The 27217-nt window shown below is 40.1% G+C and overlaps 1 protein-coding gene across 2 annotated transcripts; it reads left to right on the forward strand.

Moving 5' to 3' along the window:
• The first annotated feature begins 236 nt into the window (after positions 1–236).
• On the forward strand, positions 237–26228 carry LOC138976022 (protein unc-119 homolog B-like). 2 transcript variants are annotated; one of them, XM_070348809.1, is made up of 5 exons: positions 237–569; positions 10163–10276; positions 14768–14879; positions 15210–15382; positions 19119–26228. In XM_070348809.1, the coding sequence occupies exons 1-5, from the start codon at positions 410–412 to the stop codon at positions 19229–19231; spliced, it is 672 nt and encodes a 223-aa protein (XP_070204910.1). In that variant the 5' UTR covers positions 237–409; the 3' UTR covers positions 19232–26228. The 2 variants fall into 2 exon arrangements, with proteins under 2 accessions (XP_070204910.1, XP_070204911.1); XM_070348810.1 differs by having other exon boundaries at positions 14771–14879.
• The last annotated feature ends 989 nt before the right edge of the window (positions 26229–27217 follow it).

Here is a 27217-nt window from a genome sequence, read left to right on the forward strand (position 1 = left end):
CTTAATTTCAACTGTCTAGAGACAAATCAATTTTCAACGACATCAAACACAGTAGCACTGATGTGATGCACACAGCTCGCTGTTTACAAATATTCTAAACATGTAAAACATTGAAATACTTCGTCTTCAAGTTGTAACGCTAACATGAGAAAGCGAAAGTAAAACACGGCAAGGGACACAACCGCATTCGTATTGGTCCCCCTTGACCTTCCCAGCATTCCTGTAACTACTGCCGCCATAGCAAAGTATGGAGAAATAGGCGACGCGATTACAGGTGCGAGACAGTGTCACAGGTAACAAAGAAAAATCAGCGGTGAGAGATCAACACATCAGAGAAGTATTCAATTTCGGGCACGTATGATTCTTAGGTGAACAACCGTTTCAGATTCATCAGAGAGCGAGTACCAGCATGAGTTCAGAAACAAAGGCTGCCCATCCGGGGAAAAAGAAAGAAGGCTTCTTGAAGCGACAAGCCAAGTCCAAAACAGTGGAAGTATCAGAAGAGGAACTCTTACAGAAAGACTTCATAACACCCGACGATGTATTACGGCTCGGCAAAAGCACAGAGAGTGAGTAAATAGTCAGTGTACATTTCTGTCTGTTGCAGCAGTGTGTTTTTCGAGCCTTCAGCTGGTTCCACGGTTATCATTATCAAACACCACCATTGTTTAGTCTATACTTATAGACTCCGGAGTGCGAGTTCACATCGTTGTAACTGCAATGCTACCGGCACGGTTGGCCTAGTGGTAAGGCGTCCGCCCCGTGATCGGGAGGTCGTGGGTTCGAACCCCGGCCGGGTCATATTATGGGGTTAGTGCTAAGACTGGTTTGTCCGGTGTCAGAATAATGTGACTGGGTGAGACATGAAGCTTGTGCTGCAACTTCTGTCTTGTGTGTGGCGGACGTTATATGGCAAAGCAGCACGCCCCTGATATGGCCCTTCGTGGTCGGCTGGGCGTTAAGCAAACAAACAAACAAACAAACTGCAATGCTGAGATCTGAATGGGTGACGTGCCGTTTGTTTACGCTGGAACTGCTTTTTGCTTAGTCATTTGTAGTGTATGTGTGGAGGTGTGTGTTACTGACTCAGCAGCTGTGCATTGAGTGCAAGCACATTTGCCTTCAAAACATGAGTATGACCTTTCCTGGTGTCTTACGTTTTGTTAGCGCACATGCACACTTTTGATATGAAAAACAAAACAGGTATACAGAGTTTGATGCACCAATACCCTATTCTGGTCAGATGGCCAACACTCACCAACAATTACCCTAACAATTTAAATTAATTAATACTAACATAGTAACAAGAATAGAAACATCATGCAGTCATCAGTTTTTGTTGACTTGAACGCCTTCAATCTGTCAAGACGGGCATAAAACACACACCTGATGACTGATCAGTTGCGAGTAACTTGCTGGTGTTGTGGTTTGGTAGTCATGTATGCTTTCCTATAGTTTGTGAGTGTCAGTAAGGCTACACACAAAAATATGTTGGTTTAGGGTAACGTGACCAAACAAATAGGGTCGGTAGGTTGTCTTTTTAAAACATTTTTTTTTTAAGATTTAGTCGAGTTTAAACTCAGGAGGTTACTTCCCTTAGTATGGTTCACAAAATGTGCCAAAAGTTGATTTTATTTTTAGAAATAAAAAAAAAGTTTTAGGGTCGCCGGGAAAAAATAGGGTCGGTCGGTTTACCCTAAACCTACATATATTTTTATTTGGCCTAACAAGTATCGACCATAGAACTAGCAGTAGCAATAACAAATTCACTGTCAATTTCAAAGTCCATGTAAGAAATACAATTAAATATTGTTTTCCAGCATCCAATGTACCAGCGTGTGCCTGTCAATCATTAAAAAAAAACATTTTAGCAGGACAGACAACATCAGCAAATCAGAGACAAATGATCCATTGGCAGAAATGTTGTAGACTTGATTTTTGTTGGAACCTGGACATACTCGTACTCATGCTGTGTCAGTCCTTCGGGCTCAGTTTAACACTTTCTACCCCACCTATGACTATGTTGACTAAGGTTTTTTTAGCTGAGACCAGCTGTGCTGCAGCAGGTCACTCAGAATTGTAGTAACTGTGTAGCAACTGTGCATCAACACGCTGGAATGCAGGCGTTAGATTGGTGTTACAGGAAGCGACTGAAGCTAACAGTCTGAGCAGATATATATATCCATACCTGGTCAGATAGAGCCATATTAGTGGGTACGGATATATCCGTACCTGGGAGGCAATGAGTTAAACTAACACACTGCTGTTTGATAGCAACAGTGAATGTTTGTGATGTATTACTTATGTATTGCTGTCAGACGGGCGCAATGGCCTAGTGGATAAGACGCCGGCCTCCTAAGCGGAAGGCCGAGTGTTCAATCCCGGCCTGATGGGTTAAGGGTGGAGATTTTTCCAATCCCCAGGTCAACTTATGTGCAGACCTGCCTGTGCCTTAAAACCCCTTCGTGTGTAGTATGCAAACTGTACAAGATCATGTAATCCATGTCAGCGTTCCTCCAACGTTCAGTCATATTCTTGCACAAGTGGGGTTTTAATCAATTAATCAATCAATGACGCTTATATCGCGCATATTCCGTGGGTACAGTTCTAGGCGCTCTGCAGTGATGCCGTGTGAGATGAAATTTTATACGGCCAGTAGATTGCAGCCATTTCGGCGCATATTTACCTTTCACGGCCTATTATTCCAAGTCACACGGGTATAGGTAGACAATTATTAACTGTGCCTAAGCAATTTTGCCAGGAAAGACCCTTTTGTCAATCGTGGGATCTTTAACGTGCACACCCAATGTAGTGTACACGGGGGGAGGGTTCGGACACCGAAGAGAGTCTGCACACAAAGTTGACTCTGAAATAAATTTCCGCCGAACCTGGGATCGAACTCACGCTGACAGCGGCCAACTGAATACAAATCCAGCGCGCTACCAACTGAGCTATATCCCCGCCCGTGTATGACCGTTTTTACCCTGCCATTCAGGCAGCTTAGGCCGATTTCGGGGGAGGCATGCTGGGTATTTTCGTGTTTCTATTCGTGTTTCTATAGTATAACCCAGGGAACTCTGACATGGATTATAGTATCTTTTCCGTGCGCACTTGGTCTTGTGCTTGTACAAACGAAGGGGGTTAAGTCACTAGCAGGTCTGCACATCAGTTGACCTGGGAGTTGGAAAAATCTCCACTCTTAACCCACCAGGCGGCAGCGACTGGGATTCGAACTCATAACCTCCCGATTAGGAGGCCGATGTCTTACCACCACGCCATTGCGCCCGTCTCATGTCAGCGTTCAGTGTGTTACTTATAGAAACACAAAAATACCAAACATGCATCCTCTAAAAGCGTATGCCAGGCAGTCTGAATGGTGGGGTAGAAACCGTCATTCATGTAAAATCTCACTCATGCAAAAACTTGAGTGAACCTGGGTGTTAAGCCCTGGAACAAAGAAGAAGTATTGCTATCTGAAAGAAGGCAGATCCAATTCAAAGAAAATGTGAATGTGAAGAACAAAACTGGAAACTGTGGAAAAAACATACAATGTACTAACTTTATTTTTTGGCTATCACTGCAGTGTGTGAGTTCAACCCCAGGTTCAACTGTTAATGTTTGCAATATAAATATTATGGTCTTTTTTGAAAGGTTCAATTAGTTAGTGTGCGAATCGTATTGAATGATAGAACTTGTGTTAGATAGTGATTGGTTATTATCGGGTTATTCACTATTGGCGCCCAGTTATGGACAGCCTCATTCCCAAGGGCTTCCAATCCCGTGAAACAACCAAATACGTAGAATATATTTTGGGTGTGTGTTTTTGTTTGTTTGCTTATTGTTGTCGATATATGTGTTTTGTTTTTTTGGTGGTTAAAAAAAATTATGGTTGGTAGAAAAACAGAAAACTTCAAAAAGAAATGTACGCCTTATTTTTTATGGTTGTTTGCATCACACATAAAGTTCTCCGACCCTGCTTTGTTAGGCTGGATACAGCTAGCAGCTGACTGGCAGTTTTCTGTGGGACTGGGAGTCTGACAGCTCAGTCGGTGATGTTCTTCTTCTTGTTCGCCTGTCACTTGAAGATCATGGTGCTTGCTTATTCAGTTATTGGGTAATGCTAGATCCTCACAAATTCTGCCTCACATTTCAACACAACCTCACTTGCATAATTTTAAAATAATAATCAGTGATTTTCACTTGTAAATAGATGTATGTGTTTTTTGTGCAGGATATGTGTTTTTTGTGCAGTATCAGTACTTCCCACAGACTGTGTGTCTGTTTTTTGGCTTCACACACACAGGGCTATGTGCACTTGGCCATACATGATTTACAGCTTTTATCATCGCATCCCTTTCATTCACACGAAAATAGAGCACATCAATTGATTTTGTGTTCCTAGTGTTGGCACTTTTTCAGTAGACAATTCCGTGCCATCCCTCCAGCATTTTTTTCTGGTTGCTAATAGAACAGGAAGATGATCAACATTTGGATCAATAAACTTGGCCATTCACGGGCTTTTTTCTCAGGTTGTTTGGGCATTTTTCACTTCGTAAGAACTGCATTCCTGTGTATTTTCTAGTTCATGTTTCATGCAGTACTTAAATGTATGACTGTGAATGTGTGTTTGTATTTGTGTGTAACCTTTTCATTTATCAGTTTGATTAAAAGCTAATACATCTAGACTTTTTGCTCTCAGTCCATAATGGAGATAAATTCCAGCAAAGTTGGATGATTTCTGGTGTAATACTAACGTAAAACAAAAATCAAAGCCGGTGGGGGCGGAATATTGAACAGCCTACATGGATGTCCTTTATATCCAAAGACAGAAATAAACACAGAAAACTTGTCTAATAGTGGGAATGCAGTGACAAAGAAATGACTTTCTAAGAGCATGCGTCACTTTGCTATTGAAGAGCTAGCTGCCATTGTGTTGGGTTGTTAGCCCATAATGCTTTGGACATAAGCCTCTTTTTTTGTGTACACAGTCAGTACAGTGGTAAGCTTTGAATGCCATTCTCTTATACAGTAATAGCTTTTTTTGTGTTCCTTTGGTTTTCTCTTCTAAAACATGACCGGGGTCTGCATAATGGAGATATTGATGTGTTAATTGTCTATTGGTCTGTTAGCTAGGTTAAGAAAGTAATTACCTTGCTGGTGTAGGTGCAGCAACGTACGAAATGAAATTGGACCCCATTTCATATAAGATTCTTATGACAGAATCATATTGTGGCTTATAAGTTATAGGTATTTTAAATGCAAATGAGGTAAATTCTTATCAGAAACTTATATGAATCATATATGAAACCTATAACCTGAACTCATAAAGGTCTCTTATATATATGAACCTTATATTCTCTTATATGAAACCTATAGGTCTCTTATATGAAATGTTCACATATGAAACTCGATAAGAATCTTATGTAACCTACATTTTCCTTATATGCCTCATATATGACACTTACATGTCTCATACTAGACACACGACCATGACCTACATTTGTGTTTACAAGGGAAATAACAGCAAAAGTGACCTGCTTAACCCAACTAAACTGTCTTGACTTTGAATTATAATGAATCCAACTGAAAAATACCTTATATGGATATATCTTTACTGAATGTTTGTTCAGTTTGAGGACAAAAACAAACAGATCTCTAGATCACTGGTCACAAGAAGAGTAAGACATGTTAATTGTCCTCTTCAAATCCATGAACTTTGAAACTTGTAATAATAATAATAATAATAATAATAATAATGCAAACTTTTATAGCGCTATTCTAGAAAAATGTCTACTCTTAGCGCTTTACAATACATACATCGACCAAGCATACTATACACGCACAGGCAAAGAAACCGACCAAACATAACCAACAAACTATACATGCACAGGCAAAGAAAGCGACCAAACATACAATACACGCACAGGCAAGATAACGACCAAACATAAACAAACATACTATGACCAAACATAACCAACATACTATACGCGCGCAGGCAAAGAGAACAATCAGCACATGTAATCATGAACAAGAAACAACAAACAAGTTACAGCCACAAATTATTTGTTTGAATATGCACAGCTGTCACAGTTTATTGTTGCTTGAACCAAAGTATAGTGCTGGTAAAACATTATTTGATCACCATGCAGGCAGAACCAGAACTAGAGCAAAACCAATACAGTAATGGAGGGAAATTGAATTTTCAATAAAAACACAAACCTGGCAAGCTGTTGACCCAAAAACATCAGCATGATATAAACATTCTCTTCACATGTGCATACATCACAGGGGCGGATCAGTTCATTGTATGGGGGGGGGGGGTTTCCAAAAGTATACTGTGAAGATATGGGTGTGAAGGCACGAAGCGCCTAGCTTGCTGGGGGGTCCGGGGGCATACTCCCCCGGACAATTTTGAAAAAAAGGATGCAAAATGGTGCAATCTGGTGCATTCTGAGGATGATCATTACCAGTTTCAGGCAGCAGATTTTGTAACTGATTAGTACCCCAAAAATTGAAACTCAATGTAAAATAAAGAAATGCACCATAAAAATATTTTGATTTTTGGCTGGGGGGGGGGGGGGGGGTCCGGAAACCCCAGAACCCCCCCCCCCCCCCCTCGTCCGCCCCTGCATCAAGTCAAATCATTTCTGTAAGAATTCTGCATTTATGTCGTGCTCTTTCACTGATTTTCTGCTTAACATTCAGAGCTGCAGCTGTCACAAAAAAGTTTGAATTCCATCCAACATGGCCGTTCTATCAGGGGGAGATAATGCTCAAGGCAAACCATCAACTTCCTGTTCATATATATGAAACATATTATATGAAAGCCATGTATTGCCAGTTATTCAGCATGATCCAAACATTTTCTAAGTCCTAAATTCTTTATGCAGAAACTAAGTTCTGATTCATATAAGACTCATATAAGATTCATATAAGAAACATATAAGAAAACTATAGGTTTCGGGGTCCTTTTCATATAAGAGACTTATAAGAAACCTATTCCTATAACTGACATACACAGCTTTTTACTTGTCATATATAACATATATATATATGAAACTTATATGTTTCTTATAAGAAACTTATAGGTTTCTTATATGTCTCTTATATGGCCATATATGTTCATTTCGCGGTACGGGTTAAGATCATTCACACCTGGAGGAAGGTATCAATCGGGCAACAAATCATGTCTTATGTTTGTACTTGCAGGTCTTCTTTCATCATTAGACCTAAAGTTTCAGGTACAGTGGAACCCCCCAATTTAAGACTCCCTCCCTTTTAAGACCCTCTTTACTCAGACTTTCTCCTCATAGCCTTTGTAAGGTCCTTTTTAAGACCTGATTTTCTCAGATTTGTGGAGGTCTTAAAAGCTAGGGGGTTCCACTGTATTACTGTGCTCCTTGTACAGACCGGCATTCCAATAAACAAAACAAGACATGGGTGCTAATGTTTTGCGGATGCATATATCGCACATAGACCTTATTATGAGTGTTGTGCAGTGGAGGCGTGAAAATAGTATCCAGGCTGCTGTGTAAAAGCATCGTCTGTTGCAATTTGTTTGCTGTCGCTTAGACCTGTTGAGACAGTGTTGTGCAGTGGAGGTATGTACATAGCATCCAGGCTGCTATGTAAAAGCATCGTCTGTTGCTATTTGCGTCTGCATTGCACTTTATGACCATCATTGATTTTTATCTGGTGTGAGCGGGGAAAAAACTGTTATCCTACATTAGCCTCACTTTCATCTGATGTCTTTGATGCTGATGTTGGAATGAGATGATGCCCTGTGTCATGATTTTGATATAGATCCGTGTCTTTGTTTGTTTTCTTCACTTGGGATATTTCAGAATTGCAATGTTTGTGTCAGAGATTGCACTGATATTGGTTATGGATATTGCATTGTTTGAACATTCTGATTTCAAATCTGTTTCTTTCTGTTGCCTTTGCTCTGTTCCAGAAGATTCTTTCACTCTCGTCTTCTTTTCCCCTTACTCACATGCAGGCACTTGCATATTTGCTGCATTGATTTTTTTTATATTTTAAAGGTGGTCGTCTACATTTTTGCTTTTTTACATGTAGTCAAGTTATGACTAAATGTTTTAACATCGAGGGGGGAATCGAGACGAGGGTCGTGGTGTATGTGCGTGTGTGTGTCTGTGTGTGTGTGTAGAGCGATTCAGACTAAACTACTGGACCGATCTTTATGAAATTTGACATGAGAGTTCCTGGGTATGAAATCCCCGAACGTTTTTTTCATTTTTTTGATAAGGCCTAAAAAAAAAATAGGTGTGGTTACGGTAACCCGACCGACCCTAGTTTTTTCGCGCGACCCTAGACTTTTTTTTGGCATTTGGGAAAAAAAAAAAAAAATCTTGGTTTTTTTTGCAAAATAACGTAAAAATATGGTTTTTTGGGAGAAAAAAAAAACAAAAAAAAACAACAATCCCGACCTACCTACCCTATTTTTTTTGGCTATGTTACCGTAACCACACCTATTTTTTTTTTTGGCCTAAATGTCTTTGATGATGTCATATCCGGCTTTTCCTGAAAGTTGAGGCGGCACTGTCACGCCCTCATTTTTCAACCAAATTGGTTGAAATTTTGGTCAAGTAATCTTCGACGAAGCCCCGACTTCGGTATTGCATTTCAGCTTGGTGGCTTAAAAATTAATTAATGACTTTGGTCATTAAAAATCTGAAAATTGTAAAAAAAAAAAAAAATTTATAAAACGATCCAAATTTACGTTCATCTTATTCTCCATCATATTCTGATTCCAAAAACATATAAATATGTTATATTTGGATTAAAAACAAGCTCTGAAAATTAAATATATAAAAATTATTATCAAAATTAAATTTTCGAAATCAATTTGAAAACACTTTCATCTTATTCCTTGTCGGTTCCTGATTCCAAAAACATATAGATATGATATGTTTGGATTAAAAACACGCTCAGAAAGTTAAAACAAAGAGAGGTACAGAAAAGCGTGCTATCCTTCTTAGCGCAACTACTACCCCGCTCTTCTTGTCAATTTCACTGCCTTTGCCATGAGCGGTGGACTGACGATGCTACGAGTATACGGTCTTGCTGAAAAATGGCATTGCGTTCAGTTTCATTCTGTGAGTTCGACAGCTACTTGACTAAATGTTGTATTTTCGCCTTACGCGACTTGTTTCAATAATCTTATGGTTAGATTTCGCTAAAAAGTTATGTCAGAGGATGAATGAACCATGGGGAAAAAAGTTATAGAAAAAAAATATATGTAAAAAAAGATTTTATTTTTGGGTAGCGTGACTCACGCTTCCAATATTTTGTTTTCTGTTTGCTGAGAACATGTGCTTTGCCTAAAAATACTGACCAATCAAATTCATGTCACTATGCTTATAGCCACGCCCAAACAAGTGCAGCAACAGTTTGACACTGGAGCGCTGTCCACGCTTTTTTTTAAACGCACGAAATCAATCAATCAATCAATATGAAGCTTATATAGCGCGTATTCCGTGGGTACAGTTCTAAGCGCTTGTCGGGATTTGAGAGGAGTTTTGCGCTTGGCATTTTCCAAATAAGGATATCCTACTACATGTATGAGTACTACGCTGGAATACTACAATGAATTTTCAAACGGCTACACTGGCTTCGTCTTTCCTGATCGAAAGGAGGTGTATTGTTGATAATTGTAGATAATAGACTCTGCATTTTAATGGTCAAATGGCGATTTTGGTATAAAAATGTAGACAGGGACCTTTAATGTACATATTTTAAATTATAAATGATGTAAAAAAAGAAAACACACAAAAACAGTAAGGCTAAGCTGATGAATAGGAAACAGTGACTGTCATAATTTATTCTAAAAATGTGATAGTGTCTATCAGATCAACAATAGAGGTGCCATAGCCTAACCAGCCCTCCCCCTCCCCCTCTCTTCTTGCAAGATTGTATCTATATATATATATATACAGTATAATATATATAGATGGGGAACACTTCTGCTTTGTATGACCAATGCTACTGCTTTTTATGAAGAACAGTCCAAGAGTTTTTGAGCAAGAATGTTTTTGGTTCCAGAATGTTTTTCGTCTGTCAATACTGATCTAACCCTCTGCCATTCGTCGTTGCTTATTTATTGGCGAGTTTGTACTCAGTTTCTTCTGTTTGTTTATTGCAGAATATTTATGTCCGCCGGAAGCCAATGTTTACGGTATTGACTTCACACGCTTCAGGCTCCGTGACATGGAAACCCAGACAGTGTTGTTTGAAGTTGCCAAGCCTCCACCTACAGGTAGGGTTTTTTAGTAAACAATTTGAGCATGCACGTGTGTTTGGAGTGTGTGTGAAGAATAAATTGATTTCAGCTAGGTGGTGCAGCCCTCACATAGTCACATGCAAATGGTTCAACTCAGTCCTTTGCTAAGTGCACTTTGAGGTTGGACTTCGAGGGTTAATACATGTTGACGATTTTGTAAAATAACTTTGTCGGGATTGTTAGCGGTCTGAAAGAGTAAGACTAAGAGCCCCATTTACCTTGGACAAGCTTTTCACAACATCCTGAGCATGTCTATTAAGTGTACTGTAATTGTTGACACCCTCAGATTCAAATAAATGTGACTTTTCGTGCAACAGTGGTCCCTGTTGTAGTACTCTTCTGATCAGAGAACACCTCAGGATAATGTGTGCTTTTGGCTGGTCCGCGAGTCATTTGCTCCAAATGTATGTGAAAGAATACAGCTTTTTTCAAAAATGGGATAAATGACGATGTAAGGTTGTTATTTATTGACTGATGAACTGTTGCAACTGCAAGCAGTCTCTGCGAGATGAATGGTGTGTAGGGTTACATCAATATGATTAGCATCATAGCAGAAAGAGATTCCTAACCTGATGTACTGCCTTGTCATATGACAGGTACATAGCTCTCTGTATTTAAAACATTGTGCATAAGTATGATAAGTAAGACGTTATCCACTTTTATTACCAATTCAGTGCCCCATATGGCTTTTTGACCAATCAGGACGGATTCTAGGTGACCTGTTAAATGTTATAACGTTCAGGCAGGGACCCTTTTTGTATATCAAGCTAAACATTGAAAAAACAAAGTAAAAATGTAAATCAACATTATCAGCGTGATTTATTCTACAGAATGACACTTCAAATGCTGTCAGATAATACTCCCTTTATCTAAAAAACCCACCGATAAGCAAGTTTTGTCGGTGGGTGCTTTACGGAACAGCAAGGTACCGCCCATCTTCTGAGTGTGAAATGCCGACCCGCTCACTTGAAATCAAAATTACCTAAGTTCGGAAAATCAAGTGAAATTGCGTCAGTCCCGTTACGTCAAATGTATCTTTACGTCATTTCCCATCCGTCTTGAGTCGGTTCTAAATATGTCGCTCTCTATTCAACAAGAAAAAGCGAAGCAACCGAAACGCATGTTGAACATGGTTTATCTTGTGAGATTGTTGTGTGTCAAACGCATTTGATCTGTGAATATTCATCACGTCAGGAGTATTACTCTGATTGGCTGACCCAGGTCACGAGAATTCTTTGACTGACAGGCATAATCAGGTAGGAGCGCTCAAGTTCCAATGCGGCTGTTCTGTCTAATTCGCGGGGTCGCTTCGAAATTTCTTTTGGTCGATTTAAACGGTAATAAAACCGTTATTTCTAATATGCGGACTGTTAGCAAATGACAACAGTCATGTCTCACAAACGATATCAGCATTCGGGCGGGGATATAGCTCAGTTGGTAGCGCGCTGGATTTGTATTCAGTTGGCCGCTGTCAGCGCGAGTTCGATCCCAGGTTCGGCGGAAATTTATTTCACAGAGTCAACTTTGTGTGCAGACTCTCTTCGGTGTCCGAACCACCCCCCGTGTATACTACATTGGGTGTGCACGTTAAAGATCCCACGATTGACAAAAGGGTCTTTCCTGGCAAAATTGCTTAGGCACAATTAATAATTGTCTACCATACCCGTGTGACTTGGAATAAGGCCGTGAAAGGTAAATATGCGCCGACATGGCTGCAATCTACTGGCCGTATAAAATTTCATCTCACACGGCATCTCTGCACAGCGCCTAGAACTGTACCCACGGAATATGCGCGATATAAGCCTCATTGATTGATTGATTGATTAAAAGGCTCATGCTTGATATCTTTTTTCTCGACATGCCTTGTTATCATTTGCTAACAGTCGGCATATTAGAAATAACTCATAGTAAAACACCCTGCGTTTCATTAGGTTTTTATTGATGGGTTTACTGTAAGTTCTGATGCCGGAGCAGAACACACTCTGTAATGTTAGATATTCATTGATTAATGTACCACAGTGGTGCCTGCAATGTTGGGCCCTTCTGATGAGAGAACACCTTACATGAAAGGACACCTTCTCTTGTCCCTCTGTTTGTCATCATGACCAAGGGTCCCGGACTGACCGCTATATCATTTAGCCGGTCACCTAGAATCAGTCCTGATTGGTCAAATAGCCATATGGTGTACTGAAATGGTAATAAAATCAGCATCACACAGTGATTCACAACATGTAGCAGTTACTGATCTGATTTGCTGCTCTTACGACTGGTACCGCCTTAGTCGTGAAACAAGGTGTAGACAGACCTGGGAACCCATACGATTTCGCCGTATTTTGTATGCCTGATTGTCTGAAATACAATCAGTACGGTCAGTGGAGAAAAAGTAGGATGAGAAAAATTCCTAGGCTACTTTTCTTCACAAGCACATCCCAGTGTCATTGCTGTACATTTACTGGGGCACTGTTTATTTTAATGCTTATAATCAACTTTCTAACTCGACATTTGATCAATAATTACAGCTTTTGTCATTTAAAGAAGCATTTGTTTTCAATGTATTGGTGAAATTAATTAACGGCGCAACAGACGCGTATGAAGCTTGTTTGAGTCATCAATGTTGAAATGTGTGGAATACACTCATTTTTCTGACAATACGCTAAGTTTGTTTGAGAATACTCAGTAGTAAAAAACAGGGGTTCCAAGGTCTGCATAGATTTAACACAACTGTGAGTGTGATACAATTAAGATGAAGCGCAGCAGTAAAACACCCTCTGTACTACTGTATCAGGTAATTATTGATTAGCCTGCTACTCTTATGAACCTCTAGTTCTGAGAAGATTTAGCAGCGTCCATATCATTAGCTTCACATGGTGAAAGTAATTCCTTATCTGATTTGCTGCCCTGTCATAATATGACAGGTAGCACTGATTATATGAAACAGGGTGCAGCTTGAGCAAAAGTGTGATAATGTAATCAAGACGCGATGCAGCAGAGAAAACACTGCAATACAGAACATTGTCATTGACGCTGATGGGGTCTATGTCGACCAAAAGAGTGGGATTCCCTGTAGGTGGAGTTCCTGGAAGGGGATTCCCTGTATACAGGGAATACCACAGGATTTAGTTCCTGTAGCGTGTCACTGATATCGCTGAAAGTCACGTGATGCTTGGCGACATCGGTAGAATTTGATGTTTTTCAATCTTTTTTTTATATTTCTTAGAAATTCGAGTATGGTTTGCAAGTTTTATTGAAAAACTCCACCCTTTCCCTGTATACAGGGAATCCCCCTCCAGGAACTCCACCTGCAGGGAATCCCACTCTTTTGGTCGACATAGACCCCATCAGCGTCATTGACCTTATGTCTTTTGAGGCTGCCAACAATCTGAGAGAAAAAATCACGCATTACAGGAGGGGGAGCCTCACAAAGGAGGGACATTTACAGCCATAAAAATCTTCAAAACAAAAAAAAATGACCAAAAAAACAGGGTCTGAAAAAGAGAAAACACTCTGCAATACAAAACATTGTCATTGACCTTTTGAGGCTGCCAACAATCTGAGAGAACAAAATCAGGCATTACAGGAGAGGTAGCCTCACAAAGGAGGAACATTTACAGCCATGAAAATCTTCAAAACAAAACATAATGACAAAATAACAGGGTTTGTAAAAGAGGGGATGGGGCAGGCCTGCCCAATAGTGTGATGTGGAGCAGTAGTTAGTAAGCCATTCGCTGTAAAGTTAGGTATTAAATAGATTATAGCCACAGTCCACCCTGTGTAGACAATTCAACTCACCATCTCAGATCTGGCCTGGCTTTTAGTTTTACATAGGATAAGGCCATCCATCCACTTGGACAATGATGCCTGCATGCTTCCTGTGCAGAGAGATAAAAATTTAAAAAAATGATTTCACAGATTTCCACTAGTGATCTGGAAGCATTTTTTTTTATCACAGCCCTGAAAGTAAAACAAAATGGTGCACTAGCCTTTGGCTAGTGATTCTGAAAATTAACTAGCCAGAGGGAAAACTTTACTAGCCACACCAACATTTTGTTTCAGCAACTTAACTCGCATTTGGCGAGTAGATGAACATTTATACTCCCCAGTTACATGTTTCTACTCACCATGGCAAGTAAAATATTCGCCACTTTCAGGCCTGTATCAGAAAGGAACCTACCTAATTTATGTATTTTTGGTTAGTTTAGCTTTTCATGTACACCGTATTAGCTAGGTTTTATTAGGTTATTGATTTTGTGTATATATGTCCGAGTGGGTGAATGGTTTTCGTCTATGGTTAAGCCTAGACCGATCTGAGATGATGACCTGAGCTGTTTTTACAGGAAAGACTGTGCCTTTATTATACGATCGTTAGGAACCTCCAAGTTCAAGGGAATAATAGTGTGAGAGAGCATAGGTCAATATTGTCAGCATCAAGATACGAAAGTAATTTCTAATCTGATTTCCTTCCCTCAGCAGATGGAGAGGAGCAAGAGCATGAGATGGACGACTCAGATCCCAATGCCGGCCGTTTTGTGCGCTACCAGTTCACGTCTCAGTTCCTCAAGCTGAAGACAGTTGGCGCCACGTGAGTTCATCCATGCTTCAAGTTGTGTGCTGTGATGCGATACTAGTTCTTGCTGAGGCTTTCACTCATACTCATGGAGCATAACGATTTGAGAGGGAAAGTGGTGGTGTGTGGGTTTGTGTGCGTGAGAGAGTGTGTGTGTGTGTGTGTGTGTGTGTGTGTGTGTGTGTGTGTGTGTGTGTGTGTGTGTGTGTGTGTGTGTGTGTGTGTGTGTGTGTGTGTGTTCTATGTGAAAGAAAAGAGAACTACTTAAATGTCTTATTTTTGGAAGCTTTAACACTGGAAATAAACATTGGTTAAATGTAATGGTCTGTATGGGTTTTTTTTCAGGGTTGAGTTCGTAGTTGGAGAAAAAGAAGTAAGCAAGTTCCGCATGATTGAGAAGCACTACTTTGGTGAACGTCTGCTAAAGTGCTTCGACTTTGAGTTTGGCTTCTGCATTCCTCACAGCCGTAACACTGTGGAGCATATATACGAGTTTCCTGAATTATCGCCAGATGAAGGTACGTTTGATTGTCTAAGAAAAAATGTCAATGCTTCCAATTCCCAACCTACCCTATTTTTGTCCTCCCGACCCTAGATCTTTTTTTGACCCTTCATTGAAAATGGAAATGAAAAAATTAGCTTTCACGCCCAATAAAAAGCCACATGCGCCTGTGTAAATAAAAAGCAAACTTTAGTTTTAAAAAATCAAACAAAATTAATATCTGGCCTGCCTTATTGTCAGAAACAAACATTAGGGGAGGGGGGGTGTTATTAAAGGCAGAGTACTTGTGTAAACAATTCAGCTCACCATCTCGGAATTGCCCAGGTTATACATCAATCAATCAATCAATCAATATGAGGCTTATATCGCGCGTATTCCGTGGGTACAGTTCTAAACGCAGGTTGTTGTTTTTTTAAAAGCATATTGTTCACATATTCAAGGCGCAGGGATTTATTTATGCCGTGTGAGTAGGAATTTTTTTACACAATACAGGCAAATCCGGATAAGACGAAATTGAAGGGACCGAATTGTTATTGTGTCCTATCCGAAATTTCAACTTGGTCATAGTACAGTGGAACCCCTCTCTAGCGACCTTGAAAATGTTGACAAAAATCGGTCCTTATGGAGGGGGGTCCTTACAGAGGGAGGGGGCGGGGCCACAAAGAAAGTCACCTCAGATTTTCTTAAAAAAAGAAAACAGAGAAGTTTGAGTTGCTGACGACCGTTTCCTCAAGCAAACTGCTTCGATTTCATGTTTGACATTGTCGATGGTGTCCACCAGTTCTGGTGCATGTTTCAATGCAAAAAGAGTTAGTTTCTGAGCAAGCATTTCTTTACAGCAGTCCCTGCAATGATGAAGGCCTTCCGAGAAAGAGAGTGAAAAATCGACCACCGTTCTCAGCATCGCGTATCTGTGTGTAACCTCTTTCATTGACAAGATACTCTTGTTTCCCTGCAGCCTTGACCAGTGAGTCGGTTACCTAATCTGTGAACCCTTCAGTTGTGTTGCTTTGTCAAAAGTTAGACACAGTCAACTAGTTTTGCTCTGAGTGAACAGTGCAGCTGGCCTCAATTAGCCGGTGACACCTCTCTGGCCGCCACAGCACCAAACAGTACATGGCTGGGGGGAGAGAGAGAGAGAGAGAGAGAGGGGGGGTAGCTGGCTAAACTCAGTGGGGTGTCCGGTGTCACTGAAGTCAGCAGGAAGAGCATTGGAGAGAAATAGAGAGGTGTACTCTTCCAAACAATTTCCAAGGATCAGTTGTCAGGGCTTAGGGTAGTCAGTGAGGGAGAGTGAGAGCGGCCGGTTTGTGTACAGTCCGACTGAAGAGTGAAAAGTCACTGCCACAAGATCGGCATGCAGTCAATTGAGCCAGACAAGAAGAATGATTATGACATGCGGCTCCGCCGCTCTATCTGCTGTTTTTTTTTTTTTAATTCAAACTGGTTTTCAACGCTTATTCTCACAAAGCATCTGCACACCTGCCTCTGCCTCAGTGCTGTGTTTGTGTGGCTGCTTTCGTATGATGTCAGTGCATGGTGAGTGCGTTCACTGCCTTGTCACCACTTCCCCACCTTTTTCAGAATGTTTTCTTGGAGTTGGATAATTCTCCTTACTCCTCGCCCCCTCCTTACTCCTCGCCCCCTCCTAACTTCAGTTCATACTTTATTGCGTGCCGACTGACCAGTCGGTGTGGCGTCCGTGTTGAGAAGAAGGGAATAAGGTTACACAATGCGCTAGTGTGAGACGCCAAGTTTCGTGTTTCGAGTTGCTGTAGTAAATATAGAGTAAACTTTGTCTTTGGGACTGACTGTTGTGTGCTATTCGACTTACGTGAGAGAAATCCCATTTCGAGCTCAGGGTACTTTGTACACATAGATAAAGAGGGATAATTCCGGACCAGAATTTCTTTGTGTGCTAAGCGAATTTTTGACTTAACCGTTTGTGAGTTAGCTGGATTTGCCTGTACATCACGCATTCACATCGACCAGCAGATTGCAGCCATTTCGGCGCATATCCTACTTTTCACGGCCTATTATTCCAAGTCACACGGGTATTTTGGTGGACATTTTTTATCTATGCCTATACAATTTTGCCAGGAAAGACCCTTTTGTCAATCGTGGGATCTTTAATGTGCACACCCCAATGTAGTGTACACGAAGGGACCTCGGTTTTTCGTCTCATCCGAAAGACTAGCACTTGAACCCACCACCTAGGTTAGGAAAGGGGGGAGAAAATTGCTAACGCCCTGACCCAGGGTCGAACTCGCAACCTCTCGCTTCCGAGCGCAAGTGCGTTACCACTCGGCCACCCAGTCCACATGTGATAAGACCATCCCTCCTCTTGGACACATACCAAAAATCAACGGCCTATATGCTTTCTGTGCAGAGTGGAGATTTTTTTTTTATAATGAATGATTTTTTTTGGTCATGAATGATTTTTTTGTTAGGCCAAAAAAAAAAAGTTGTATGTTTCTGGTCACCCGACCCTACCTAGTTTTTTCCTGCCGACCCTAGACTTTTTTTTTATTGCGTTTGTAAAAAAAAAAAAAAAAAAAAAAAAAAAGCATCAAAACGAAAGTAACAGACGGCAGACGACACAAGGGGGATAACCCCGCATCCCTTTTGTCTCATTTGTTTTGTAATGTGTTGTCTTTCTCTTTGTATAGTAAGTCCAGTCTCTTTGTGTCACTGTATAGTTATTTTCTACCCTGACCACACACACACAAAAAAATTTTAAAAAAAAATCCCTACCTACCTACCCTATTTTTTGTAGCCATGTTACCAGAAACATACAACTTTTTTATTTTTGTTGTTGTCTTATGATGATTTTTTCTTACCGAACACTAGTGTCAATTTGCTAAATTAATTCACCAAGAGCTGCACAGGAAGCAGTCGGGATGTTGAGTTTAGGTATGTGTCCAAGTGGAGGGGGGGTCTCATCCCATGTAACACCGGCACGGTTGGCCTAGTAGTAAGGCGTCCGCCCCGTGATCGGGAGGTCGTGGGTTCGAACCCCGGCCGGGTCATACCTAAGACTTTAAAATTGGCAATCTAGTGGCTGCTCCGCCTGGCGTCTGGCATTATGGGGTTAGTGCTAGGACTGGTTGGTCCGGTGTCAGAATAATGTGACTGGGTGAGACATGAAGCCTGTGCTGCGACTTCTGTCTTGTGTGTGGCGCACATTATATGTCAAAGCAGCACCACCCTGATATAGCCCTTCGTGGTCGGCTGGGCGTTAAGCAAACAAACAAACAAACAATCCCATGTACCAAATAGTCTGGGCAGATCTGAAAAAGTGAGCAGGACTCTTTTCACGGGAAGGACTTTTTCTTTAACTTTAAGCATGATTTTATTGTTATTTTCTTCAACAGTGGCCACTTTGCTAAGCATAATATTTTGTAGAAAGATGTGGTGTCAGTATGGCTCATGTTTCATGATTGTATTTACCTCTACAACATTACACCTTATAATATTAATGGCACCGAGTTCAAAATATTTCGCCTTCGTTTCTTCCAGTTATATTTCCCGTTGACTGATTTTTTTTGGTGTTGTTCTTATTTACGGTGTTAAATAGATCTTGTCATGAGCCTCACTTGGTTAAAGCTGCCCTTGATTGAGCCCGAAGTCCATTTCGCAAAGTCTTTTTACCCAAAATTCTGTCCCAGAGCTTTGTGCAGCCAGCTTTGTGAAGTAGACTGTGCAGTGGACTCCCATCTAATTAATTTATGATTCTCTCCTCTTGTCTGCAGTGCAAGAGATGGTGGACCGACCGTACGACACAAAGTCGGACAGTTTCTACTTTGTGGAGGACAAGCTCATCATGCACAACAAGGCAGACTATGCTTACAACGGAGGATCCTGATTGCCTCCCCTGCACGGCGGACATTTCAAGTGAACGTTCTTGAAAATCGCTGGCATTGCAGCCGACTTGGTCTGACCACAGACGTTCAAAGACACAGTCCTTCTCCTGCAAACAGTTCGATCTCGCCCTTTCAAAACTGGCCAGGCTTTTACATGGGATGAGACTATCCCTCCACTTGTACACATATGGAATATGATGACCCTGACTGCTTCCAGTACAGAGTGGGAATTCTGTTGTGAATTATTTTCTTAAAAAGCTATTACAGGCTTTTTCAAACATTAATTTGTCGAAAATTTTAACTCTGCACAAAGAGCATCCAGGCTGTCGATTTTAGGTATGTGTCCAAGTGGGTGGATTTTCTTATCCAATGTAGAAGCCTGGCCAGATCTGAGGGTTGAGTTCGTAGTTGGTGAGCCAAACTGTTTTTATGGGAAAGAGTGTGCCTTCAACAGTTTTCCGTCTCTGGGGTTTCAGTTTGCGATCACGTGGCAAGAATTTCAGCAACCCGATTCAGTGAAACTGAAATTACTTTAATTTGTGTGTTCTTTTTAGTTTTGTTTTATCTTGTTTGATTTAGTTGCTTTTTACATTTAGTCAAGTTTTGACTAAATGTTTTAACATAGAGGGGGGAATCGAGACGAGGGTCGTGGTGTGTGTGTGTGTGTGTGTGTGTGTAGAGCGATTCAGAGTAAACTACTGGACCGATCTTTATGAAATTTTTCATGAGAGTTCCTGCGTATGATATCCCCAGACGTTTTTTTAAATTTTTTCGATAAATGTCTTTGATGACGTCATATCCGGCATTTTGTAAAAGTTGAGGCGGCACTGTCACACCCTCATTTTTCAATCAAATTGATCGAAATTTTGGCCAAGCAATCTTCAACGAAGGCCGGACTTTGGTATTGCATTTCAGCTTGGATGCTTAAAAAGTAATTAATGACTTTGGTCATTAAAAATCTGAAAATTGTAATTAAAAGTATTTTTTTATAAAACGATCCAAAATTACGTTTATCGTATTCTTCATCATTTTCTGATTCCAAAAACATTACCTGCTATTCAGACTTGGTCGTGTGACAGATGTTTTTTTCCACACGAGATTACGTTGATTGTCTAACGAAGCCGTCAGGCTGAGTTAGACATCAGCGAATCGAGTGTGGAAGAAAACTCTTGTCACACGACCAAGTCGGAATAGCATTTATGTCTCACAGCTTCAACAGAGGAGAGAACAAACATGTTTTGCGTACTCAGGCTTGATAAACCTAAACACAGGAGCAGCCATTGTGGAGAGATCTACTTTTTGACGAAAGTGACCGAACAACTATGAATGACGTCTCGGTATATGTGAATGACGTCACAGTCATCGTCAAAGTCTGTATCTTTTGAAGCATCGCAATCTTCATGACGTCTTTCTGTGTCTGCATCCGCGAAATGTTTGTTCTTTCCGGGATCTTTGTCATCTATGTTCATAACTCTGTCCTTCTAGATTCAGACTAACAAGCCTCGTGAGCGAGCCACTTTCCAAGGGCAGCTAAATTCACGTATGGAAACAGTTCTGTCGTCTGGGATGCCGTTTTCAGTATTCTCAGCGTTGAAGAATTTGTAAAGAGAGGAAACTATAACACAGGCATGAAAATTCTCCGTATTTTCCGTATTTTTGAAAAAAATAAACCGTATTTTGTTTTATTTTCAGTATTTTTCCTTTTTTTTATTTTTTTTTATTTATATATATTTTTTTTCCTAGTCATAGTTATAGTAAAATAGTTTTGGGGCCATGTTTGAATCCAATTTTAAGGCTCAGATAGCCCCAGATTGCACCAAATTGCACCCTTGAACAAAAAATTTTCCGGGGGGGCATGCCCCCGGACCCCCCTAGAAGTCTTGGCGCTTCGCGCCTGCGAAACTTGGCGCTACGCGCCTTCGAATTTTTTTTCAGTATTTTTTTTTTTTTCAGTTTTCATGCCTGATAACAGCAGGAGAAATAAAAGTCGTGTGTGCATTTTGGGGCTTTTGGAGGGACGATTTCGAGTTTGAATCCGTTCTTGCATATGCTCCAAAGCGTGTAACATACAATCTTGCACACGTTTGCTTTAGTAGTGGCAAAGAAGGAAAGCGTGTGACATATGAATATGTTATATTTGGATTAAAAACAAGCTCTGAAAATTAAAAATATAAAAATTATGATTAAAATAAAATTTCGGAAATCGATTCAAAAACAATTTCATCTTATTCCTTGTCCGTTCCTGATTCCAAAAACATTAAGATATGATATGTTTGGATTAAAAACACGTTCAGAGAGTTAAAAAGAATAGAGATATAGAAAAGCGTGCTATCCTCCTCAGCGCAACCGCTACCGCGCTTTTCTGGATTGTTGATTTCACTGCCTTTGCCACGAGCGGTAGACAGACGATGCTACGAGTGTACGGTCTTGCGGAAAAAATGCAATGCGTTCAGTTTCATTCTGTGAGTTCGACTGAGCTTGACTAAATGTTGTATTTTCGCCTTACGCGACTTGTTTTTCATTAAGCAAACGGATGCAGACTTATTCTCTGCATATTCATTTTCTCTGCATATTCAATATCTAAAACACTGTAAGATGATGGTTTTGAATTGACTTTTGATGTGAATTTTTTTTACTGATCAACTTATCATGTTACCTTTCCATTCACGTTTAGTCATGTTTGTTTTCGTTTACATAAAAAAGAATGTGCAGACAAGTTATTCCACATTTGAGAAGCATAGTTTACAGTTTTCCTGACATGAATATCCCACTCACGTTTTCTTTTTTCCCTTTAGATCACATATCTTTTTGTGTGTAATTTTGATCACTACATTTAAAATTTGTTAGGTAAAGACTTTTGGATACCAAATCAATAATATTTAGTTGGAGAGTTATTTTGACCAGGTAACATGAGAATCAAGACTTCCATGTCAATACCATTTGCTGCCAGTAAACATCTTTCCCTCTAAAATGTAAAAAGGGCATGCAAGTTTTGAAGAAAAGCAGACTGTGGGTTGCTTTGATACTTCTGTTCCCACATTTACAGGAAAAAAACAGTTCAAGCTGAAAAATGTAATGGCAATGATAAATCGACGTCGTCATGACATTTTGGCGTAACTTTTTTAAACAGCTTATCAAAGAAAGGAGAAAACTGATTATTTGTATTGTTAAATGGTGTTTATATTTGTTCCTGGTATGAATAGAAAGATAAAAGAATGTGAATTCATGAATTGCCAATCATTTGAGAATATTTCTCATGGAGAATGATTTATGGGGGCCCGGTAGCTCAGTTGGTAGAGCACTGGACTTGTGATCGAAAGGTCGCAGGTTCGAATTCGGGCCGGGACGGACACGGGTCAACTTTATGTGCAGACCTAGAGACGGTAGCCATGTCCCACCCCCGTGTCATCACAATGGCACGTAAAAGACCTTGGTCATTCTGCCATAAGTGCAGGTGGCTGAATACACCTAAATACGCAGACACCTGGGTAGCGCGACTCCGTTGCTGCTAGCTTTCCACTGGGAGGAAGCGACCCGAATTTCCCAGCGATGGGACAATAAAGTAATGAGAAATGAAATGAGAGAAAAACTTAGTCTTGAGCACAAAAACATAAAAGTCGCCAAGAATAGAGTTACGCTAAAATTCCACGGTAACGTCAAAATGTTACATTTACAGTTTTTGTTCGTAAACTCCATTACCTGACTTCAACCATCTTCTGTTATCCCATAAAACGTACATGTTTATCAAGGAGAATTGATAACCCCTAAACTTGGATCATTGTCATGAGTCAGTTAATGAGTGTTTGGTTAATATTTTGTTTTCTACCAGGAGAGCTAGTTTTGATATTGGATAATCCTGCTTACTTTCTGTTTTTCAAGAATGTAACTGACGTGTCATAGTGATATATGTTTTACATCACAATTTGTCTGAAGTTTGGTCACATTTTGCGCTGTTTGTGGTCAGGAGTTGTCGTTTTGATCAGGTTCACACTGTGCCGCCTAATTCGTCCTGTGTACAATTTCTAGTCCTTCCCTGTATGTGTCTTACAACTTGCACAGATTGCTCATCATGTATTGCTGATGGAAGTGATTGATGTTTGTACAAGTTTAGTTTGCATTTCTTTTGATTCTTGTTTGTTTGTCACCTTTCTCTTTGTTGTTGATATTTAAGGTTTGAAGATAGTGAGGAATGCTGATGGAAAACAATCCAACATGTGTTGTATAGGTGTTTGAATAACAGTGTGAAATTTACTCCTTTTCTGTTTTCTTTTTTGTTTGACAATTTTTAGCTCAGTAGATGTGAATTAAACAAAACAGAACAAGGAAAAGTTTCAGTGATTTCTTGACATTACATGGTTTTTTGTGCTGTCTGTGTTCATTTCATTCCTGAAGATCTGTTTTTGAAACAGCAAAGAAATCAGCTTCTTGACAGTTTTTTTTAAAGTCTAGCAGAAGATTGTAAACAAGTTTTAGTGTAAAATGAAGTTGCAACAATAGGTTTAATATAGAAGGAAAAAAGGATTTTTGTACAAACAAGTTTTTCTTTGGAAATGACCATATCTGTATAGAATGGTTAATGTAAATAAAGAAATTAAAAATCATACTTTGGGGGGAATACCACTCGGCGTATAAATGCCCAGGATACTTTTTTTTATATATCATTTGTTTTAACACCCACTCCAACCCTCTTTATTTTTAAAACTGGGATTTTCTTTTGAGAGACCATTACAATATGGTATAGCATAAGGGAGCTTGATATCAAAAATGTATATTGTACATCATGTTCACAAATTTGAGAGAGCCTGAAATCAATGTCGGTTCATGTCATAGGGTATTTGCATTCCTAGAACATGTATAAACATTTATTAGACAATCGAGGTTTGTAATTGTGTAATCACATACTTGCCCCCCGCGGGTTAGGGGGAAGAATTTACCCGATGCTCCCCAGCTTGTCGTAAGAGGCGACTAACGGATTCTGTTTCTCCTTTGTTTCATTAGATTTGTATGATGCAATGGCCCAATAATAACAGTGTCTCATATCTCAGCTCTGTTCACCATCCCTAATCATGGATTAATTCTATTCTTCTTTTGTGTTATGTTCACCTCCCAGCGACCCCCCGCGGGTTAGGGGGAAGAATTTACCCATGCTACCCAGCATGTCGTAAGAGGCGACTAACGGATTCTGTTTCTCCTTTTACCCTTGTTAAGTGTTTCTTGTATAGAATATAGTCAATGTTTGTAAAGATTTTGGTCAAGCAGTATGTAAGAAATGTTAAGTCCTTTGTACTGGAAACTTGCATTCTCCCAGTAAGGTCATATATTGTACTACGTTGCAAGCCCCTGGAGCAAATTTTTGATTAGTGCTTTTGTGAACAAGAAACAATTGACAAGTGGCTCTATCCCATCCCCCCCCTTTCCCCGTCGCGATATAACCTTTGTGGTTGAAAACGACGTTAAATACCAAATAAAGAAAGAAAGAATCACGTACTTGATTGGCAGATAATAAGTTTCTTCTGAGAGATTAATCTGCCCTCAACTTTGCTTCATGTCCTACATCATTAAGAACAGAATGTACACTCCATTTTTGGGTGTTTAGAGTTGAATAAACGGCTTCATTTTTGCCATGCTGTTTAGATACATTTGTGGATAGAGCGTGTGGGGAATTTTTTGCAGAATTGCATCATATTTTGTTCCTGTTGTGTGCGTAACTTACTCCAGTATTCACAGAATATAAGTTTCTTTATTTGCAATACAATGTATGAATATTTTGCCTTGAAACGGTGTACACAAAAATTGATCTCTCTTCTTCTGTGCCTAACACTATCTTTTATCTTTCATTTGTTATTAGAAAATATTTTTTCTCATAGCAACTTGTACTTTCCTTTTTTGGACCTGTGTAATTTCAACTGCTTGTGAGTGAATGTGTTGACTCTTCGCAAATAATTTCACTCGCATTTATTTTATATCTGTTACTTTCACGGTTGTCTTTTCTGTGGCACATGTGTCTTCGTCTGTTTAGTTTGTGACTTTATCATTTTGTTCAAGGTTTCAAAGAAAACTATACCGGCACGGTTGGCCTAGTAGTAAGGCGTCCGCCCCGTGATCGGGAGGTCGTGGGTTCGAACCCCGGCCGGGTCATACCTAAGACTTTAAAATTGGCAATCTAGTGGCTGCTCCGCCTGGCGTCTGGCATTATGGGGTTAGTGCTAGGACTGGTTGGTCCGGTGTCAGAATAATGTGACTGGGTGAGACATGAAGTCTGTGCTGCGACTTCTGTCTTGTGTGTGCCGCACGTTATATGTCAAAGCAGCACCGCCCTGATATGGCCCTTCGTGGTCGGCTGGGCGTAAAGCAAGCAAACAAACAAACAAACAAATCAAAGAAAATTATGGACAAATTGTAATTTTGTCAGTCCGGTTATGTGTGTACATAATTTAGTAGAGCATGTTTGTCAACATTCCAAGATCTTTTCTCTGTGTAAAAATATGACTTTCAGAAAATGTAATCAAAATGATACTAATCATAATCAATGTTTCATTAGATTTGTATGATGCAATGGCCCAATAATAACAGTGTCTCTTATCTCATAGCTCTGTTCACCACCCCTAATCTTGGATTAATTCTATTCTTCTTTTGTGTTATGTTCACCTCCCAGCGACCCCCCGCGGGTTAGGGGGAAAAATTTACCCATGCTCCCCAGCATGTCGTAAGAGGCGACTAACGGATTCTGTTTCTCCTTTTACCCTTGTTAAGTGTTTCTTGTATAGAAAATAGTCAATTTTTGTAAAGATTTTAGTTAAGCAGTATGTAAGAAATGTTAAGTCCTTTGTACTGGAAACTTGCATTCTCCCAGTAAGGTCATATATTGTACTACGTTGCAAGCCCCTGGAGCAAATTTTTGATTAGTGCTTTTGTGAACAAGAAACAATTGACAAGTGGCTCTATCCCATCCCCCCCCTTTCTCCGTCGCGATATAACCTTGAATGGTTGAAAACGACGTTAATATAAACACCAAATAAAGAAAGAAAGAATCAAGTGATACCTTTCATAAGAGGGTGAGCTCAAAGTGTCAATATAAAGCAAGTTACCTGTACATGGGGGGCACTGGGTAAAGATAAGGAAAGGTGACCTTTTATTTTGAGGTTTTATCTCGGCTGTGGCGTGCAGGGGGGGGGGGGGGGGGGGGCTGGCTTTCTGGGGTTTCAGGGGGAAAAAAAAAAAAACCCAGCCAAAAATAAAAATTGTGTTTTTTGGGGTATTAATCAGTGACAAAATCTGCTGCCTGAAACTGGTAATGATCATCCTCAGAATGCACCAGATTACACCATTTTGCATCCTTTTTTTCAAAATTTTCCGCGGGGGGCATGCCCCCGGACCCCCCTGGCAAGCTAGGTGCTTTGCGCCGTCGGCTCGGCGCTTTCACACCCGTATCTTCACAATATACTTTGGGAAACTTCCCCCATAAAATGAACTGATCCGCCCCTGGCGTGGCTGTGTCAATTATAAAGTAAAATATCAAAAACACTGGAGAGAATGTCAGTGCAGAGGAACATACCTGTCAAGAGGGAACACCTGTGTGACTATCCAAGGCGTTCCTCTCCACAGATAGGTCTTGTGTTCCTGTCTTTCCTTGTTCTTAGAGCTAAGAACAAATCCAATTAAGTCGCAAAAAGTTAGCTGTTGTTTGAACTGGAAGCAAAACTTATTTTAGGTAAATAAAAAATAAAAATAGAAGCCCCCGGTTTGCTCTTTGAATTTTAGTTCCCAGAGAGGAAATAAAATCTTCAAGGGTTAAGCTGTTTTTGAAACAGTATAAGTGTATGCCTAACCTGAGTATATATTCCTTTACATAAGAAAGTATTCTTTTGCACCCCTGTTTAACAATTTTGTGCAAGAAAAACAAGAAGGGAAAAGCATTTCAAGTACTATTTTTATTAAGTTTTACTTACTATAAATATGAATACATACATGTACATGTAATAGCAGTA

The sequence above is a fragment of the Littorina saxatilis genome, linkage group LG9 (genome assembly GCF_037325665.1).
Source record: "Littorina saxatilis isolate snail1 linkage group LG9, US_GU_Lsax_2.0, whole genome shotgun sequence".
Lineage (NCBI taxonomy): Eukaryota > Metazoa > Mollusca > Gastropoda > Littorinimorpha > Littorinidae > Littorina > Littorina saxatilis.